The following is a 21,100-nucleotide window of genomic DNA, read 5'->3' on the forward strand; positions in this document are numbered from 1 at the left end:
AGCGGTTGTGTTGTTTAATGGTTTTGTTTCAAACTGCAATTGAAATACACAACATAAAAAAGGGATTTTTTTCATGTTTTATGCAAGATACGTTTTTTTTCCTTGAATTTCATTCATAGACGTCCAAAAACATTTTTAAGCGTCTTATCTGTTTATCTTATCTCTATTTTGAAATAAATGACTGTATCGTCTGCATTATCTTGCCAAATGGTGTCATTACCATCCATTTTTGTCATCTTTTTATGCGCATATAAGCCGTACCCTCGATTCAGCCATCATTTTTTGTCCGACAAATGCGGCTTATATGCGAGTAAATACGGTAAATAAGTCATTTTAATCTGCAAGAAAATGGTGCATGGACAACGGTTGTTTTGTTTCAAACTGGAATTGAAATACACAACATAAAAAGGGGATTTTTTTCATGTTTTATGCAAGATAAGTTTTTTTTCCTTGAATTTCATTCATAGACGTCAAAATAAATTTCGTTATTTTGAAATAAATGACAGTATCGGCCGCATTGTCTTGCGTTATGACGTCATGGAGTCATGGCGCCATGGCGTTAAGGGTGTCATAGTGTTTTGTCTTTGTCACCTTGCAGTTTTATGCATGTCAAGTCTAATTTGTGCGCATATAAGCCCTAACCTCGATTCAGTCATCATTTTTAACGACAAATACGGCGTATATGTGAGAAAATACGGTATTCTCCGTAAAGACAGCACCGGCACCACCGTTCGCTCAAATGCCGCAATGTAAATATTCAACGGGGCTAATCCACCGAGACGCTCGACTTTGTTTAGGCGCCTTTTGAATGTTTCATTGACGTGACTGACTGCTTAGCTTTCTTTCTTTGTCAATCTGCTTTACCCAACCCCCACCGCCCGCGTGGCAGAATTACCAGACAAAGCCCCGGCGCCCCGGCGCTCTCCGGGTGTCTATCAGACGCCGAGAAAAAAAGGCTTCGGCGGAGTTGCTGTGGATTATTAGATAGAGATGTGAAAAGGGAAGCCGCGGTTGGCGTTTGGTTTGGGCGAGTGGGCTCGCGTGAGGGTGTTTATTGATATCGGGGAGATGGTTCGGCGGACGGCTGCGTTTGGGTGTTAGCTCGTGTGGTTTATGGAAGGGGGGAAAGGAAGGATTGTGTTACCGTGTGTTTTTATTGTCATTATACGAGTACAATGAGATTTTAAAGGGTTTTAGTTAGCGTAGGCTAACATGAGGTTAGTTAGCATCAACGTCTGGAGTTAGTGGACTAATATGTAGTTTGTTAGCATCAACATCCGTAGTTAGCAAGGCTAACATGTTGAATTATATTGAATGTTTTCATTGTCATTATACAAGTACAATGAGATTTTAAAGGGTTTGTAGTTAGCATAGGCTAACATGTGGTCAGTTAGCATCGACGTCTCTGGTTAGCATCAACGTCTCTAGTTAGCATCAACGTTGCTAGTTAGCACCAACGTCACTAGATAGCATCAACGTCGCTAGTTAGCATCAACGTCTCTAGATAGCATCAACGTTTCTGGTTAGCATCAGCGTCTCTAGTTAGCGTAGACTAACGTGGTTGGTTCACATCAACGTCTGTAGTTAGCGTAAGCTAACACGTGCTTAGTTAGCATCAACGTCTGGAGTTAAAGTGGACTAATATGTAGTTCGTTAGCATCAACGTCCGTAGTTAGCGTAGGCTAACATGTTGAATTATATTGAATGTTTTTATTGTCATTATAAAAGTACAATGAGATTTTAAAGGGTTTGTAGTTAGCATAGGCTAACATGTGGTTAGTTAGCATAGACTAACATGTGGTTAGTTAGCATCATCGTCTCTAGTTAGCAACAACGTATCTATTTAGCATCAACGTCTCTAGATAGCATCAACGTCTCTAGATAGCATCAACGTCTCTAGTTAGCATCAACGTCTCTAGATAGCATCAACGTCTCTGGTTAGCATCAACGTCTCTAGTTAGCGTGGACTAACGTGGTTGGTTCGCATCAACGTCTGTAGTTAGCATAAGCTAACACGTGGTTAGTTCGCATCAACGTCTCTAGTTAGCAGCACGAAGGCTAACATTATTTGGCCTTAACGTGTCTCAATGTCTTTTTTTCATATGCCAACATAAAAACTATAACATAAAAATGCCGATACATTTCAGATTTTTTAAGGATTATTTTTTTAAAACCGTGCTAGCCCACCCAGACCATTTTGTCCATTGATTCAACGACATTAGCACATTTAGGGGTTTGTTTTTAATCCCAACCACTAGCAAAAGAACCTCACCAAACCAGAACAGAAGCAATGCATTGTGGTCCGTGTCGAAGCAAGTCAAGTCAAGAACTGGTCCTTACCTCCCGGTCTGTAAACAACATCGTCCTCGGTGATGAACGAAGTGATCTCTCCGTTCTCCGTGCGCTCGTAGCGGGACTTCTTCTTGGGCATCTTCTTCTTGCCCTTCTTGCCGGCGTCCTCGGCCGTGCCGTTGCCGCCGCCCGTGTTGTCGTTGTCCTCGTCCTCGCTGTGGTCGCTCTCCGCATAGTTCTTGGCGCCGCCCTCCAGGGTGCAACTGCGCCGGGGCCTGGAGCTCTCGCCCTCGCCCCGTTCCCCGTCTTGGCGGCGGGACTTTCCCGATTCCCTCTTGTCCCTGTCCCGATCTCTGTCCCGGTCCCGTTCTTTCTCTCGTTCCTTCTCTTTGTCAGCCGTCATGATCCGCCACGTGCCTTCCTCAGTCCTCTCACGGCTGGGCCTCCGTGAAAGGTAGACTGTGAGCCTGGGCTTCAGTCTTCTGAATTTACTAGTCAAATCCAGGGAAAATTTGGCCACACCAACAACCCCAGTGTTTCAGGAAATCTAAGGGGGGAAAAAAGACAAACGGGATTGAGCGTCACGCGGTAATACCTTGACATATGAGTGTCCCAATATAAGAGTAATTCGAGAAATGAGGAAAATTCAGAGCACATTTATATTGTTATTATAGTTAATCTCAGTCTCAGTCGGCAGAAAGTCACCACTTTGTGGACTTTCTATGTGTGGCTCCAGTTTTTTTAACTAGGTCTACAATGTCTTCTGTGTCTGTGTTGCTAATACAACCAAGGAAATTGGTTTGTATCTGAGATACGAGACAAATATTAGCACATTTATATTGTTATTATAGTTAATCTCAGTCTCAGTCGGCAGAAAGTCACCACTTTGTGGACTTTCTATGTGTGGCTCCATTTTTTTTAGCTAGGTCTACAATGTCTTCTGTGTCTGTGTTGCTAATACAACCAAGGAAATTGGTTTGTATCTGAGATACGAGACAAATTTGAGATACGAGTGTCCCGACATATGAGTAATTTAAGACACGAGGAAAATTCCCAGCAAAGTTTTGCCCCAGGATACGACACAAATTTGAGATACGAGTGTCCCAATATGCGAGTAATTTGAGAAACTTCCTGTGTGGCTTCAGTTTTTGACCTAGGTCTACAATGTCTTCTGTGTCTGTGTTACTACTTAAACCAAGGTAATTTCCCAAATACGATAAAATAAAGTTCTAAATCTAAATTTTTGTATCTGAGATACGAGAAAATTTGAGATATGAGTGTCCCAACATACGAGTAATTTGAGAAACGAGGAAAATTCAGAACAGATTTATATTGATATTATAGTTAACCTCAGTCTCAGTCTGTAGAAGGTCGCCATGTTGTGGACTTCCTATGTGTGGCTTCAGTTTTTTTTTGAGAAACGAGGAAAATTCAGAGTACATTTGTATTGTTATTATATTTAACCTCAGTCTGCAGAAGGTTGCCACATTGTGGACTTTCTATATGTGGCTCCAGTTTTTTTTAGCTAGGTCTACAATGTCTTCTGTGTCTGTGTTGAATTCGGGATGAAATAAAGTTCTAATCTAAATTTTTGGACCTGAGATATGAGACAAATTTGAGATACGAGTGTCCCAACATACGAGTAATTTGAGAAAAATTCAGAGCAAATTTATATTGATATTATATTTAACCTCAGTCTGCAGAAGGTTGCCACATTGTGGACTTCCTATGTGTGGCTCCAGTTTTTTTTAGCTAGGTCTACAATGTCTTCTGTGTCTGTCTTGCTACTGCAACTAAGGAAATTATGCAAATACGATAAAATAAAGATCTAAATCTAAATTTTTGTACGTAAGATACGAGACAAATTTGAGATACGAGTGTCCCAAGGTACGAGTAATTTGAGAAACTAGGAAAATTCAGAGCAAAATACGAGACAAACTTATGAGTACAGAATGTCACATTTTAGTATTGAAGCTCATAACCACTAGATAGCAATTTGTTACTTTGTGAGTAGGTGGTAAATTAAGACAAATAAAAATGTTTTCCATTGCAATATCCTATTTGTAGGTGTTTTTTTTCAGGGGGTTGGAACAGATTAATTTGCATTTAGTTATTTTATATGGGAAAAAAACTGATTTGAGATACGAGTAACTTGACATATGAGCTGGGCCTCGGGACACGTTAATCTCGTATCTCAAGGTATGACTCTAACCTATTTTTAGTTTTTTTTTTCAGCGGGTCAGAATGGATTAATTTGCATTTAGTTATTTTATATGATAAAAAAAATGATTTGAGATACGAGTGACTTGACATACAAGCTGACTATCTAAATAAATGAATACTTAAATTAAAAAACTAAAAATATATAAATAAATATATAAATAGATACTACAATAAAAAAACAAAAATGAATGAATAAATAAATAGATAAATACTTAAATAAAAAAATAAAAAAATATATATAGATACTTAAATAAAACAATTGAAAAAATATTTAAATGAATAAATACATATATAAATAAATAAAATATAAATAAACAAATATGTAAATAAATAAATGAATAAGCGTGTTGCAGTTGATGACGTTTTCATTTGCTATCATTGACCGAGACGCTCCGGATTCGAGCAGAAATGGGTAAAACTAGATCGGTTTTAGAAAAAACGTACTTAAAAAATAGATTTGAGATACGAATGACTTGACATACAAGCTGAGCCCCGGAATGCATTAAGCTCACATCTCAAGGCATCACTGTACTCCCTGGCCAGAAGCTCATACAAACATGATGACTTCAAGGGGCCACGCGACAGTGGGAAAGCCGACAACGGTAATTGTCGCCCCCCCCCGCCATCATCAAAACTGGCGAGAACGGGTTTCTCAAACGGACAGCATTTGTAGCTAAAACATTAGCCGTCTCTCGACAAGCCATTAGCACGTGTACACAGCGAAAAGGTGTTGAAAAGACAGTGGGAAAACAACACCAATGGAGGTCATTGCTGAATAAGTCAAACAAAACACGGAGCAGGCTCGCCGCCAATAAATGTGTCAGGGGGGCTTTTGAGTATAAACAGCACGGGAGCGAACAGCGTGAAGCTCGCTGACACTTTGCTGGCCGGCTTCTCTGGAAACCATCTGTAATGACAGCCAATAGAATTTGCTGTGAGCTCTCTTCTAGCTGACTGGACTGTCCTGATTGGAGCTCTCTACCTACGTTAATATCCAATGAACACAGCGACTCGGTGGAAAAGGAAATGGGACATTTTCAGCTAGCTCTAAAACAGCCATTACGGCTCATTAAGGAAAGCCGGTGGTGTCCAATGTAGGGAGCACGGGCCAGAAGTGGCGCGCTAGGTGGTCCAATTATTCTCTCTGACTAATATGTTGACTAATAAGCGTATTTTCTCGCATATAAGCCGCCTCCATGTATAAGCCGTACTCTTAAAATGGCCTTAAAATCGTTGAATTTGACAATTTCTCGCATATAAGCCGCCCCCTGATTCAAAATTTTTTACCTTCATATTCGTGGTTTTAATAGGGAGTACAAATGTGCTACTTTGAAGGGAAATGTTTAAGAAAAATTATCGCACGTGGTATTTCTGAGATAATTTATGAATCGTCTGCTGGATTGCACACTCAAAAAAAGTTGTTGCCTGCGCATAGACAAATTAAAAAAGGAAGTCATGTGACCAGTACAACCAGGAAGTGTGTCTGTAGCGGTCTAGTTTGTCATCAGTAGGTAAGATGGCGGCGCCCTGAGCGAGCAATGGCAGGCACAAGTGAGTTTTTTCACGTTTTATTCAAGATACAGTTTATTTTTTTCTTGAATTTCATTTATAGACGTTAAAAAACATTTTGTTTAGCGTTTTATCTGTTTATCTTTTCTCAATTTTGCAATAAACGACCGTATCGGCCGCATTATCTTGCGTTACGGCGTCATGGCGTAATGGCGCCATGGTGTTAGGGGTGTCAGTGTTTTGTCCTTTGTCACCTTGCAGTTTCGTGCATGTCAAGTCTAATTTGTGCGCATATAAGCCGTAGTGATTTTTTTAGTTACAAATACGGCTTATATACGAGAAAATACGGTAATATAAAGACTTTTCTTGACTGAATGTTGACACCAGAAACTGAAAGACATGTGAATGAGTAAAAGATTATCGATTAGATTCCTCATCGGTTTTTCCACCCGTGCGCCATTTTTTTTTCTTTATAAGGGTCGTGTCAAGTCATAAATATGTCAAAATTCCAAAAAACACTTAACGCCATTGTTAAGTGCCCACAGTCAGAAATGAACAGGACGTAGTTATGACATTAGCGCGCGAGATAAGCCAACCCGCGTTACCATGGCTGCCGTATCGGCGCGTAACGTCAAGAACGGTCGCAAATCTGCGAGCAATCGAGTCTTTGCGGTTGGAGTTGCGAAATTCCAAACACAGACACACAAACACCCGAACAAGGGGTGTTTTTGGCGACACCCGTGCTACTTAGCAGCGGGTGCTGTCACTTTGCTAGCAGACACCAACTGACGGGGCAGCTGCTCCAAAACACCCAGCCTGATTAAACCGCAGCCTCGTCACAGCCCCATTAATCACCTAATGATGAGTTACCACGGCGACCGCTGGGCCACCAGCCCGCACGCATGGGGGTGCATTAATGCGTGTCCGATGCTCAAAGGCTCCGGAGACTCTGGCGCCATTGCGCGACAACGCCGAAAGTACCCCTTGCGCACTCTGAAGTGTCCGTAATCAGAAGCTCGTCTCGTGAGGAACAGGAAAGCATTGATTGGTGCGTTTGATCTATTCGCGGGGACCGCTAAAATCGGTAAAGTCGCTAAACAGCCCTTCCCCGTATAATTAGTAACGTAGTGTATTTTCCCGCATACACGCCGTATTTGTCGCTCAAAAAAATGATGACTGAAAAAAGGGTAGGGCTTATATGCGCACAAATTAGACTTGACATGCACAAAACTGCAAGGTGACAAAGACGAAATACTATGACACCCTTAACACCATGGCGCCATGACGTCATAACGCAAGACAATGCGGCCGATACGGTCATTTATTTCAAAATAGAAACAGATAAAAAGCTAAACAAAATTTATTTTGATGTCTATGAATGAAATTCAAGAAGAAAAAACAAATCTTGCATAAATAAAATTTTAAAATAAATAAAAATAAATAAAAATTTCAAAACAAATACAAATTTAAAAACAAATAAAAATTTCAAAACAAATACAAATTTAAAAACAAATACAAATAAAAAAAATAAATAAAAATTAAAAAATAATAAAATTATATATATATATTTCAGCAACACACTTATTTACTTATTTATTCATTTATTTATTAATTAACTTATTTATTACCTATTTATTTATGTCTAAAATTTCTGTCTGTATTCTCACCCTCTTGCTACTGTAACAAGGAAATCTCCCGAATATGGGATGAATAAAGTTATCTAATCTAATCTATATATTTATAAAGTATCTCAGAAATACCACGTGCCATGATTTTTCTTCAAATTTTCCCGTCAAAGTGACACATTTGTACTCCCTATTAAAACCTTGAATATGGAGGTGAAAATTGTGAACCAGGGGGCGGCTTATACGAGAGAAATTGTAAAATTCAACAATTTTAAAGGTACGGCTTATACGCAGAGGCGACTAAAATGCGAGAAAATACGGTCAGCTTCTTTCTAAGAACCAACATAAAAAATTTGAGGCCTCTCAAAAGTCTGCGAATTGAGTTCCCTTTAGTTTTCATCTGGATTTGCTTTTCAACACTTCCTCCATATCCTGTTACATTGCTCAAAACATCCCCATGGCGTGAAGTCATCTTCGGGGGGGATGGGAGGGTGAAAAAACGGCTTCGTTTGCAATATTTCAAAAAGCCACCGCTAGAAAAGCTGCGCTCATCCGACACCGGCGCGGGAAGCAGATTAAAAGCAGCGCTTCCAAACCCGCCGTGGCGAAAAGTCGGGGGTGACGTGGCGACCGAGAAGGTCTCTCCGCCACCGTCTTACGCTCAGACCGTCCTTTGTGGGAGGCGGCATCGGCGGCAACGTGAGTGGAAGGTGAGCCTTGGGGCTATTACACATCAATCACGGGGCCGGGACCCTTTGAAAGACACCAGCTGTCTTAATGGAAAAGAGAGGAGGGGCCCCAGAGACGTGGAGGGGGGTCCCCCGGACAAGGGGGGCCTAATCCAGCATTTACATTAGCGCAATGGAGTCAAGGGCTAGCTGCCTGAAATACATTTCTGGCCTCCTGCAGTCTGTTCAAATGAGACCTGTGCCCTAAAGTGGCTGGATTAAAACATCACCACCCCCACAAAAGCCATACAGCAGGTTTCTGCTTTATTTAAAAAGACAAAAACACACCCAGTTGTCGGCCAGTGCCATTTAAACAATGTCCATCCTTAACTCATTTTGACAGGTTAACCCATACCTGGCAACCTCGGCCAATTGCTTCCCTTATTATTGATTGCAATTCCCCTTATTAAGCCATAAAAATAATATATAAAATATTTAATCACATAGGGCGCCCTTAAAAGTTTAAATTTTCTATAAAGTGGACAGGGTGCCCTATCAGTCGGTGTGCTACATTCAAGATTCTGTAGGTGTCGCTGTTTGACGCTGACAGCTTGACCGTCTGGGTACATTGCTTGCTGACGCGCTATATTTATATAGTGAAAAGGCGGACATTATTGATATATCATGCTTAAAGCATGAAAAATATTAGATTAGATTAGATAACTTTATTCGTCCCGTAGTCGGGAAATTTCGTTGTCACAGTAGCGAGAGGGGTGAGAATACAGACACAGCAAAAGACATTTTTGACATAATTAAATAGGTAATAAATAAATAAATTAATTACTTAAATGAATATATAAATAACTAAATAAATACTTAAATATATATTTTTAAAAATATATAAATACATATATAAAAGATACTAAAATAAAAAATAAAAATAAATGAAAACTTAAACTAAAAATATATAAATAGATACTTAAATTTAAAAAAAAAGAATGAATAAATAATAAATAGATAAATACTTAAATAAAAAAAATATATAGATACTTAAATTAAAAAAATGAAAAATATGTAAATAAATAAATGGATAAATAAATATATAAAAAGATACTTGAATAAAAAAATAAAAAATATACAAATAAATATATAAATATATACTTAAATAAAAAAAATAAAAAATGAATGAATAAATAAATATATAAATAAATAGATAAATACTTAAATAAAAAAATATAAATATATACTTAAATAAAAACATTGAAACATATATAAATAAATGAATGAATAAATATATAAATAAATAAATATGTAAAGAAATAAATGAATAAGCGTGTTGCAGTTGATGATGACGTTTTCATTTGCCATCATTGACCGAGACGATCCGGATTCGAGCCAAAATGGGTAAAACTAGAGAGGTTTTAGAAAAAAAACGTACTTAAAAAAAACCCGTACAAATGTTGTTATACATTCGGCGTATCAAAAAACGTATAAAATACGGGAAGTTGACGTTAACCAAAAGCTTGTCTTCCGACCAAAACAAATGTAATATCTGATTTTTTTTTAACTAGTAATAAATGAGATTAAGCTAAATCTGCACTTCATCTTGGAAGCCAACGTGGACTGTCATTACAAAAATCCTCATTTGCAGAGCAATAAAATGTCGCAACGTGATTGGCAGAGAGATTTAAGGGCAGCTTTGCAAAGCGAAGAAAAGAAATGCTCCCGTGAATACAGATTAGAGTCAAACAATGTTAGCCCGAAGATACTTGGGGGGTTATTAACAATCAAGCTAGCTTCAATTAATCCCAATAAAGCCTGCAGATCCCCGACATGGAGCGGCTCCCCGGCCGGGCGGCGAGGGGGCGGGGCTTTTGTCAGCTCCAACCTATTACTCAGCCAGCGAGATCTAATCGGAGCTGCCATCCCAACTGGGAAGAAACAAGCGTGCCATGAAAGGCTCAGTTGGAGGTGGCCACTTGGCCAGGGATTCTTTGTCTTGCCTGCGCTCCGGCGCCCTTTGTTTTACCGCCGCTAATGCTAATCACATCTTGCTTTATTCACAGAAGCCCTAGCATGCCTGCGCAGATCCGATTCAAGGAAACCACACGGTTCTGGGGTCGAGGGTTCGATCCCAGGTCGGTTCTTACTGTGTGGAGTATGTATGTTCTCTTTGGGTTTGTGTGGGTTTTCCCCGGGTACTCCGGTTTCCTCACGCATCCCAAAAATATTCATGCTAGGCTAGCTGGTTGAACACTCTAAATTGCCAAATCCTAGCAATGAGTGATCCTTGTGAGGATAAGCGGTTCAGAAAATGATTTTTTTTATACTTTTATTTATATATATTTTAATATGTTTATATATATATATATATATATATATATATAAAGAAACATTAAAAAATATATAAATAAATTAAAAAATAAATTATATATATATATAAAGAAATATATTAAAAAATATATATATGAATAAAGAAATATATTAAAAAAATATGTATATAAATAAAGCAATATATTAAAATATATATACATAAATAAAGAGATATATTAAAATATATACATATAAATAAAGAAATAGATTAAAATATATATATATATATAAATAAAGAAATAAATATATATATATAAAGAAATATATTAAAAATATATATAAATAAAGAAATATATTAAAAAAATATGTATATAAATAAAGAAATATATTAAAAAAATATATATATAAATAAATATATAAAAAAATATGTATATAAATAAAGAAATATATTAAAATATATATACATAAATAAAGAGATATATTAAAATATATACATATAAATAAAGAAATAGATTAATATATATATATATATATATATATATATATATATATATATATATATATATATATATATAAATAAAGAAATACATTTATATATATATATATATATATATATATATATATAAATATATATAAATAAATATATTTAAATATAAATAAATATACATAAATAAATAAGCGTGTTGCAGTTGACAATGACGTTTTCATCGGCTACAAGTAACCGAGACGATCCAGATTAGAGCCGAAATGGCTAAAAAGCCATCAATTTCACAAAAACGTACTTTTAAAAACCCATTTCCCCATACAAAAGTTCTTCCATGCTGTACACAATTTGAAATAATCCCCCAAAATGTAATATAATACGGTAAAACATACAAGTCGAAAGGTACACCCCCATAACACAATGTTAATTTCCCTCAGTTAACCATTCATATCAAAAAACCTCTAAACTAAAACCCTGCCAAGAACCGAAAGCCCCCTAAAAAACCCAAAATAAATCTTCCAGAAGACAAATGCGATCAAACAATGACGAATCTAAAATGCTCGGTAAAAGCAACCTCTTATCTGCGAGCATAAAAACGCCAACCATGTGTTGTAATAACACACTGTCGAAATATCTCCAGTCAAGTACTTTCAACCTCGCATCGATAAGAATCAGAGTGTGTGCACGGCAGGTTTTAAGCCGCCGCCAGAAGACTTCAATCCTTTTTTTTTCCACTTCCTGCTGCGAGTACAGTACGTGTGTGTTTGCCACAAGATGGCTAAATGGCCCAAGGGGAGGGAGGCGGCTACATATTACATATCCCGAGATGTCTATTATGTACAGGATGTGCCAGTAGCCCAATAGAGGCGAATTCGTCATAATACCAGTGTGTGTTTAAAGGCCGTGTGCCAGCACGAGGTGTCATATTTTCACACGAGCACCGGGGGAAAATGCCAAGGTTTTTTTTTTTTTTTACATGGCGAAGGACCTCTTTGCCGCTGTCGTCGACGATAAGGGGAAGTGGATATTGTGATGCACGCGGTGGCGAATGGCGTTATCGCCAACTCGGTTTCTATCACTTGCAAGCTTGGAATTTTTTATTTGTTTTGCTTCAGGGAAGGGAGGGGCCGCTTTATCGTCAACTTGATTTCACATGGGCCGGACCATTTTAGATATAATATTTAGATTTTTGTTATATAAATGGATTAAAAGAAGTGGATTAAAAGCCCTGAATGTTCAGTTTTTTAAAGATCTAAAACAATGTTTATTTGAGCTTTTTAATATATTTTCAGATTTTACAAAATGATTTTTTGAACTAAAAACACAGAAAAAATGGATTAAAAAATGACAATTATTGATTTAAAAGGGAGAAAATTAGGAAATTTAATATACATCGGACCATTTTAGATACAATATTTAGATTTTTTTTAAATAAATGGATTAAAAGAACTGGATCAAAACCCCTGAATATTCAGTTTTTATAGATCTAAAACAATGTTTATTTTAGCCTTTTTTAATATATTTTTAGATTTTACAAAATGATTTTTGAACTAAAAACACAGAAAAAATGGATTAAAAAATGACAATTATTGATTTAAAAGGGAGAAAATCAGGAAATTTAATATACATTGGACCATTTTAGATATAATATTTAGATTTTTTTTTCCAAATGGATTAAAAGTACTGGATCAAAAGCCCTGAATATTCAGTTTTTTATAGATCTAAAACAATGTTTATTTTAGCTTTTTTTAAATATATTTTTAGATTTTACAAAATGATTTTTGAACTAAAAACACAGAAAAAATGGATTTAAAAAATGACAATTATTGATTTAAAAGGGATAAAATCAGGAAATGTAATATACATCTATACTCTTCATTTTAATTTGATCCTAAAACAGAAAGTCGGCACTCATCATTGACTTTCCCGGGCCACACAAAATGATGCGACGGGCCAGATTTGGCCCCCGGGCCACCGCTTTGACACACATGATTTAGATCAAACTATGACAAGAACCTCACAAACCGCTTCAGAGTGAATTACCCAAAAATTCCCATAACAAAGAGTTCCTAAACCCTTTTGAAATTCTTGGCAACATCTCAAACAACAACAAAAACAAATGCGGGAATGGTACTAAACCCGCCGATTAGAAATGAAAGTGACTCACGTTCGTTCACAAGTGAGGCAGGTGGCCAAATACTTATCGCAATATAAAAAGTGTGTCATGGGAAATTCTCCACTCAATCCAATCATTGACAGATGGCTGGGAGTGGCCCAGGGACAAACACCCCCATTCAAGCCACGATAATACCAGCACGGGATCATATTACCCCTAATTAGACAAGTCCGTTCCCCTAATCAAACCCAGTACAACCCTTAAAAAAAACAAAGGATTCATCTTCTGTCCGGTAGCCAACATTATGTCGCAATCACGGAAAGGAGTCAAAAAATCGTGGCGGTTCGAATGCCGTTGGCGAACGGTCGCCGCTTGACAGTTTGCTAGCACAATGAAAAGAATGGCAGTCATTCGGGGGTAGGGGGGGGGGCGATTTTTCATTGTGGTCGGATTTGACACCCGCCATCTCAGCTGGGATGGCCGCTGATTCTTAACAAAGAGCGCGGAGTAAGTGGTCAAAATATGTAAAAAATGCCAGGAAAACAAGAGTACAGTAATCCCTCGAATATCGCGGATAATGTAGAACAGATATTCAATTAGATTAGGTTAGATTAGATAACGGAATTCATCCCGTATTCGGGAAATTTCATTGTCACAGTAGCAAGAGGGTGAGAATACAGACACAGCAAAAGACATTTTAGACATAATTAAATAGGTAATAAATAAGAATGAATAAATAAATGAATTAATTAATTAATAAATATATAAATAAATACGTGTGTTGCTGGAATATATATATATATATATATATATATTTATTTTAAGTTTTTATTTATTTATTTTTTATGATACTTTTTTATTTTTATTTTTTATTTTTTTTATTTATTTATTTTTCATTTTTTTTTTTTTTTTAATTTTTATTATATTTTTTTTCTTCTTGAATTTCATTCATGGACATCAAAATAAATTTTGTTTAGCATTTTATCTGTTTCTATTTTGAAAAAGACATTTTAGACATAAATAAATAGCTCATCAATAAGTTAATAAATTAATTATTAAATAAATATATAAATAAATGTGTGTTGCTGGAATATATATATATAAATAATTAAAATGATCGCTTATATAATTATAAATAATATATATATATATATAAATATATATAGTATTTTTCTTTAATTTTTATTTTATTTATTTATTTTAATTATAAATTGATGCAACATACATTTTTTTTCTTCTTGAATTTCATTCATGGACATCAAAATACATGTTGTTACGCATTTTATCTGTTTCTATTTTGAAATAAATGACCGTAGCGGCCGCATTGTATTGCGTCATGGCGTTTGGTCTTTGGCGCCATGACGTCTCGTACATCATGTCTAATTTATGCGCATATAAGGCGTACCCTTTTTTGAGTCATCAGGGTGAGAATACAGACAGAAAAAGACATTTTAGACATAAATAAATAGGTAATAAATAAATAAGCGTGTTGCTGAAATATATATATATATATATATATATACACATAAATATACATATACATAGATGGCCACAATAAGACAAAATGAACTTAATATAATTAAGAACTGGACCACGAAAGCCTTCACAAACTGTTTAGATTAGATTAGATTCCACTTTATTCATCCGTACTCGAGAAATTATGAAAGGGGGATTCCCATCAAGGACTTTGCAGTTTTTCGTTTATCTCGGCCAAGTCTGGTCTACATTAACCGCGATATTCGAGGGATTACTGTTAACTGGAAATTTGTCTTACATTCCAAGCTCATAAAAAAAAATGGCGGTGATGAAAACGCTACTTGAACAAGCAGGATTTGAGCTCCTAGCTCAGTGCCGCCATATCCTCAGAGGACAGCTCATAAAAAATGGCCGCCTAGAGCAGTGGCGTTTTAGTACTACATCACAAAGACACACACGTACAGTTTACGTACTTCCAGGATGGCCAGTTAATCTTCAAAAAAGGTTGGAAGGCGGGGCTAACATTCAAGATTTACAATGGGCCTTTTCTTGAAGATACGCAGAAGCCATAAGAGGGAATTATTTCCATAAAACAAGACCAGAGGGTCCAAAAACAATGACTTTTTGTTACAAGAGTGCGACAAATGGCGGCCATCTTGCCAATTAAAATGGAGTCCTTTTTTAAGTGCTAAAACAGATTGATCCGATGTGGGTGTTGTGCCTTTAAGCACACGCAAGATGCATGTTTCAGACGTGTTCTCTATCACGGGTGTCAAAATGGCGGCCCGGAGGCCAAATGTGGTCCGCTGTGTCATTTCGGGCGGCCCGTGAAAGTACCGAGTTTCTGTTTTATGATCAAATTCAAATGAAGATTATTGATGTATCGGCAATATTTGCTGTTTTTTTCACTTTTAAATGAAAAATTGCAATTTAAAAAAATATTTAAAATATATTTTTTAAATTGCAATTAAAAAAATTTAAAATATTTTTTTTAAATTGCAATTAAAAAAAAATTAAAAATATTTTTTTTTAATTGCAATTAAAAAAAAGTATTTTTTTTAAAATTGCATTTAAAAAATATATAATATATATTTTTTAAAAATTGTTATTTTAAAATAAAATTAAAATGTTATTTGGAATGTCATGGGAATTTACGCTAATCCTCAGTGTCGCAGGGGGTGCTGGAGCCTATCCATGGTGGGGAACCCCTTCAATTGGTGGCCAGCCAATCGCAGGCCACAAAGAGACAAAGGACAACCAATCATAGCTAGGGGCAATTTAGAGTGCACAGCCAGCTAGCTTAGCATGCGTGTTTTTGGAATGTGGGAGGAAACCGGACTTCCCGGAGAAAACCCACACAAGCCCAGGGAGAACACACCAACTCCAGATAATGACGACCCACCTGGGATCGAACCTAGGACCCCAGAACTGCCAGTCCGACACGGAAACCACTAATCCACTGAACCACTTAACCTCACAAAATTCGCAGGGGGTGCTGGAGCCTATCCCAGGTACAAGGCATGGGACAGTCTGAATCGGTGGCCAGCCAATCGCAGGCCACAAAGAGACAAAGGACAACCAATCATAGCTAGCGGCAATTTAGAGTTTTTAACCAGCTAGCCTAGCATGCCTAACATTTTTGGAATGTGGGAAGAAACCTGACTTCCCGGAGAAAACCCACGCAAGCCCGGGAAGAACATGAAAACTCCACATGGCAAGGACACGCCTGGAATCGAACCCTCGACCCCAGAACTGCGAAACCGACACGCTAACCACGTGCTGCGCTTCTGGACAGGAAATGCGCCGGTAGCGCTTCTCGGGTTAAAATGGCTTCCGAGTGCATTTTGCAAGAGTACAGAAAGCCACACATGCCACGCATTCATCTTTGTTTCCACACGCCTCAATCTCCAAATGTGTAGGCCATTGACGTACGCGGGTGTATTTGCGTGGCGAGGGTCAACCCGCGCGCTCAGCCGGTAAATGGCCGGAGTGTAATGCGCCTTGACCTCAAGTCTTTCTTTCAGATGCGCCCAACCCGCATTGCTGTCGCTGCTCATACATCACGCTGCCCTTCACCCGCCCTCCCTTTTAAAAAGCCGAGGGGGCGGGGCTTGGCCGCCTCCGCGTTGAGCTCAAGAGGGGGAGGGGCAATTCAACCGTTTCAACGAGGGCAAACGCCGCAATGAATAATTATGCCTGATCATGTGACGGAGTGGTTAGCGCGCCGGCCTCATAGTTCTGGGTTCGATTCCAGGTCGGTACACCTGTGTGGAGTTTGCATGCTCTGCGTGGGTTTTCTATGGGTATTCTGGCTTCCTGCCACATTTCCAAAAAATGGTTGGACACTTTAAATTGGCCCTAGGTATGAGGATGAGCGTGATTGGTTGCCCGTATGCTTGTGGTTAGCGTGTCGGCCTCACTGTTCTGGGGTCCTGGGTTCGTATCCAGGTGGAGTTTGCGTGTTCTACCCGGGCCTGCGTGGGTTTGCTGGGGGTCTTCCGGTTTCCTCCCACATTCCAAAAACATGCATGCTACGCTAGCTGGTTGCAGATTTGAAATTACTGCAGCCTACCTATGATTGGTTGGCCTTTGTTTCCTTGTGGCCTGCGATTGGCTGGCCACTGATTCAGGGTGTTCCCCCACGTGATGCCAGAGGTCAGCTGGGATAGGCTCCAGCACCCCCGCGACCCAGGTGAGGATGAAGCGGGTTCAGAAAATGAATGAATGGATAAATAGTAACAATAAATAGTAAATTTAGTCGACAACGTAAGTAGGGAAGTGCACAAATAACAACAAACAGATAATAATCAATAAATAAATAATACTAAATAAATAATCACTAAATAAGAACACATGAATAAATAATCAATAAATAAGAATGAATAAATAAATAATCATAAGTAATATTAAATAAATAATCAATAAATAAGAATGAATAAATAAATAATCATAAGTAATATTAAATAAATAATCAATAAATAAGAATGAATAAATAAATAATCATAAATAATATTAAATAAATAATCAATAAATAATATTAAATAATCCATCAATAAATAACATTCAATAAATAATCAATAAATAAATAAAATAAATAAATAATCATAAATAATATGAAATAAATAATCAATAAATAAGATTGAATAAATAATCAATAAATAAGAATGAATAAATAAATAATCATAAATAATAATAAATAAATAATCATAAATAAGTAGTCAACATAATAAATAAGTAGTAGTCAACGTGAATAAGTGGTCATGTAAATACGTAAGATTTTTTCGTTCAAATTTGAAAGTTTTAGTAGCAAGACTGGCTTCCGCTTACGAGTTTCAGCGTGGATTTTAGCATTTCTATGATCTTAAAAAAATAATAATAATAATAATTTTTAAAGTTGCGATAATCGAGGGATTACTGTAGTCCTTTTTTGCTTCAACGCTCCATGTTAGCCTCTCTATTGCTAACCATGCTAACAATATCCATTACTATCTTTTTCATCTACCGAACTATCATCTTTGGCGCCCCCGTTCTTTGTGTCACGATCGCAGTTCAAATTTATCGACTCTTATCGAAAGTCTTTACGACTATCGTAGCCGAAAATGATTTACCGCTAACCGTGGTTCTCGTTTTATCAAGCGCGTCTAATGTGACCCCTTTCGTATCTTATTTACGAGGCCGGTGGTCCCGCCGGAGCGAAGAAGAAGCGGCGTTGTGCTTGGGTCGGCAAAAGGGGCCGGATGGCTTAACGCGGCACTTCTTGGCTTCCGTCTCCTCGCTCGCTCGCTCGCCGCTACGATTCAATCACGGGGAGGAAATGCCTCCTAATTGACGTAACCATGGCAATCGCAGCAGACGGAAAACCAAAACCAAAGGACAGTCGGACTTGATTACATTTTCGTTCCGCCGAAAACATACCTACGCGTTTATAATCCGGGAGGAAATCCACTACTATTTCTCTATGTTGACTACTACTTATGTTGACCAGTACTTGTCTATGATGTGTACTACTAATCTATTATGTTGACTAATCTATGTTGATTTTGACTTACTTATTATGTTGACTACTACTTATCTATGTTTTGGACTACTAATCTATTATGTTGACTACTTATCAATGTTTTGGACAACTAATCTATTATGTTGACTACTACTTCTCTATGTTGACTACTACTTATCTATGTTTTGGACTACTAATCTATTATGTTGACTACTTATCAATGTTTTGGACAACTAATCTATTATGTTGACTACTATGTCTCTATTACGTTGATTACTACTTATTATGTTGACTACTGCTTATCTATGATGTTGTCTACTAATCTATTATTTTGACTACTTATCTATGTTGATTTCGACTTATGTTGATTACTACTTCTCTATTACGTTGATTACTACTTATGTTGACTACTCCGTATCTATGATGTGGACTACTAATCTGTTATCTGTTACTTATCTATGTTGATTTCGACTTATTTATTATGTTAACTACAACTTATCTATGTTGATTTCGACTTATGTTGACTACTATTTCTCTATTACGTTGATTACTACTTATTATGTTGACTACTCCTTATATATGATGTGAACTACTAATCTATTATGTTGACTACTTATCTATGTTGATTTCGACTTATGTTGACTACTTATCTATGTTGAGTTCGACTTATGTTGACTACTACTTCTCTATTATGTTGATTACTACTTATTATGTTGACTACTCCTTATCTATGATGTGGACTACTAATCTATTATGTTGACAACAATGTTAATTTCGACTTATTTATTATGTTGACTACTACTTATTTATTACGTTGATTACTACGTATTTATTATGTTGACTACTACATATCTATGATGTGGAGTACTTATCTATTATCTTGACTACTTACCTATGTTGATTTCGACTTATTTGTTATGTTGACTACTACTTATCTATTATGTGGACGACTAATCTATTGGGTTGACTAGATATTTATTGATTACTTATTCATTGACTATTCATTTGTTATCATTAATTGATTATTCATACATTCGTTTCTTGTTGTTATTTGTGCACTTCCCTACTTATGTTATTCCTACTTATTATGTTAACTACTTATTTAATGCATTCCCCATTCATTGTTACTATTTATTGCTTATTGATTTGTCTGTTCATTTCTTGTTGTTATTTGTGCACTTGGTGGTGAAGCTTCAAATCTCATTATACTTGCATAACGACAACCAAAGCATTCAATTCAATTCCATTTCTTAGGGTCAACCTCCAAATCCATTTTGTGTAAAATGTCCACCCGGGTAAAAAGAAAAAACCAATGAGGTAAAGGGCAAAACCATACAGCTGTTCCACCTGGAGTAATAGTTCAAGTGACATGTGCCATAACAGGATCCTTGTCCATTAACCTCCGGCACCCCGCAAGGGCACGTCGTTGGCGGAGGACTCGTGAATGACTGCTAAATAACAGACAGAGTGCAGCTCTTGCCTTTCATCACTCAAGCAACTTAGGACTGACACGCCTCAAAACGCACACCGCAGCACACACAATAACCTTGGACAGGACGCTAGCGTCTACTAACGCACTTTACGGGAGAACACGGGCTCCAAATAGCCGCTACATTTCTCAGCACTGGCGTGCGATAGCTCTATTTCGCCTCCCCCTTTATGCTATCGTGAAATACAGTGGTACCTCGAGATACGAGCTTAATGCATTCCGGGACTGAGATCGTATGTTGATTTACTCGTAACTCAAACGAACATTTCCCATAGAAATGAACTGAAAACAAATTAATTCGTTCCAACCCTCTGAAAAAAACACCAAAAACACGATATTGGTAGCCATTTTTGGACCAATTGTTTTAGTCTGAACTGCAATTTTCAAGCCGACTGGTAATTGAACCTCCTCCTCTTCGAAAAAGGTTCTTTTGATACCCCGTCTTTATTGCCGGCAATCGCAACAGCTGCGGCGAGGCAGATTATTGGCACATTATCCGCATACTAGCGCGTGTCTAGCATTGCCCGAGCCCCGAAACACCCGCGCGCTAGCCATTAGCGCGCAGATGTATTGCTCGTGCCCCCCACAATGAGAACATATTGACTTGTTGTCAGTCACTCATTTGATTAGGCGCGAGGGGGATTTTGCGTTTTCTTGGTCGCCGTGGCAACGCAAATTGGCAAAGCCCACAACGGCGTTTCTATTTATCGGAGAAGCACTTAGAGCGAGCGACGCATCCATCACGTCGGGAAGACCTCGCTTTCTCCGGCGATGGATGTCACTCGCCTAACGTTAATGGCACTTTGCGACGGTACGCCATTGAAATGCTTCAATTTGGCCCTGTTAAATGAGATGTTATGCTTTTTTACCCAGTAAAAAAAATAACAGCGGCGCATTAAGGTAGCGAG

The 21,100-nt window shown here is 37.4% G+C and overlaps 1 protein-coding gene across 3 annotated transcripts in view; it reads right to left on the reverse strand.

Annotated features, from left to right (window-relative positions):
- Nucleotides 1–21,100, reverse strand: part of rerea (arginine-glutamic acid dipeptide (RE) repeats a) — a 188,663-nt gene that overhangs the window by 101,128 nt on the left and 66,435 nt on the right. For all 3 annotated transcript variants that reach the window (XM_077615585.1, XM_077615591.1, XM_077615578.1), the window contains exon 2: nt 2,341–2,839. In XM_077615585.1, coding sequence (XP_077471711.1) covers nt 2,341–2,695 — 355 coding nt within the window. In that variant the 5' untranslated portion in view covers nt 2,696–2,839. The remainder of the gene's footprint in view (nt 1–2,340; nt 2,840–21,100) is intronic.

The sequence above is a fragment of the Stigmatopora argus genome, chromosome 1, assembly GCF_051989625.1.
Source record: "Stigmatopora argus isolate UIUO_Sarg chromosome 1, RoL_Sarg_1.0, whole genome shotgun sequence".
NCBI classification, from domain to species: Eukaryota; Metazoa; Chordata; class Actinopteri; order Syngnathiformes; family Syngnathidae; genus Stigmatopora; species Stigmatopora argus.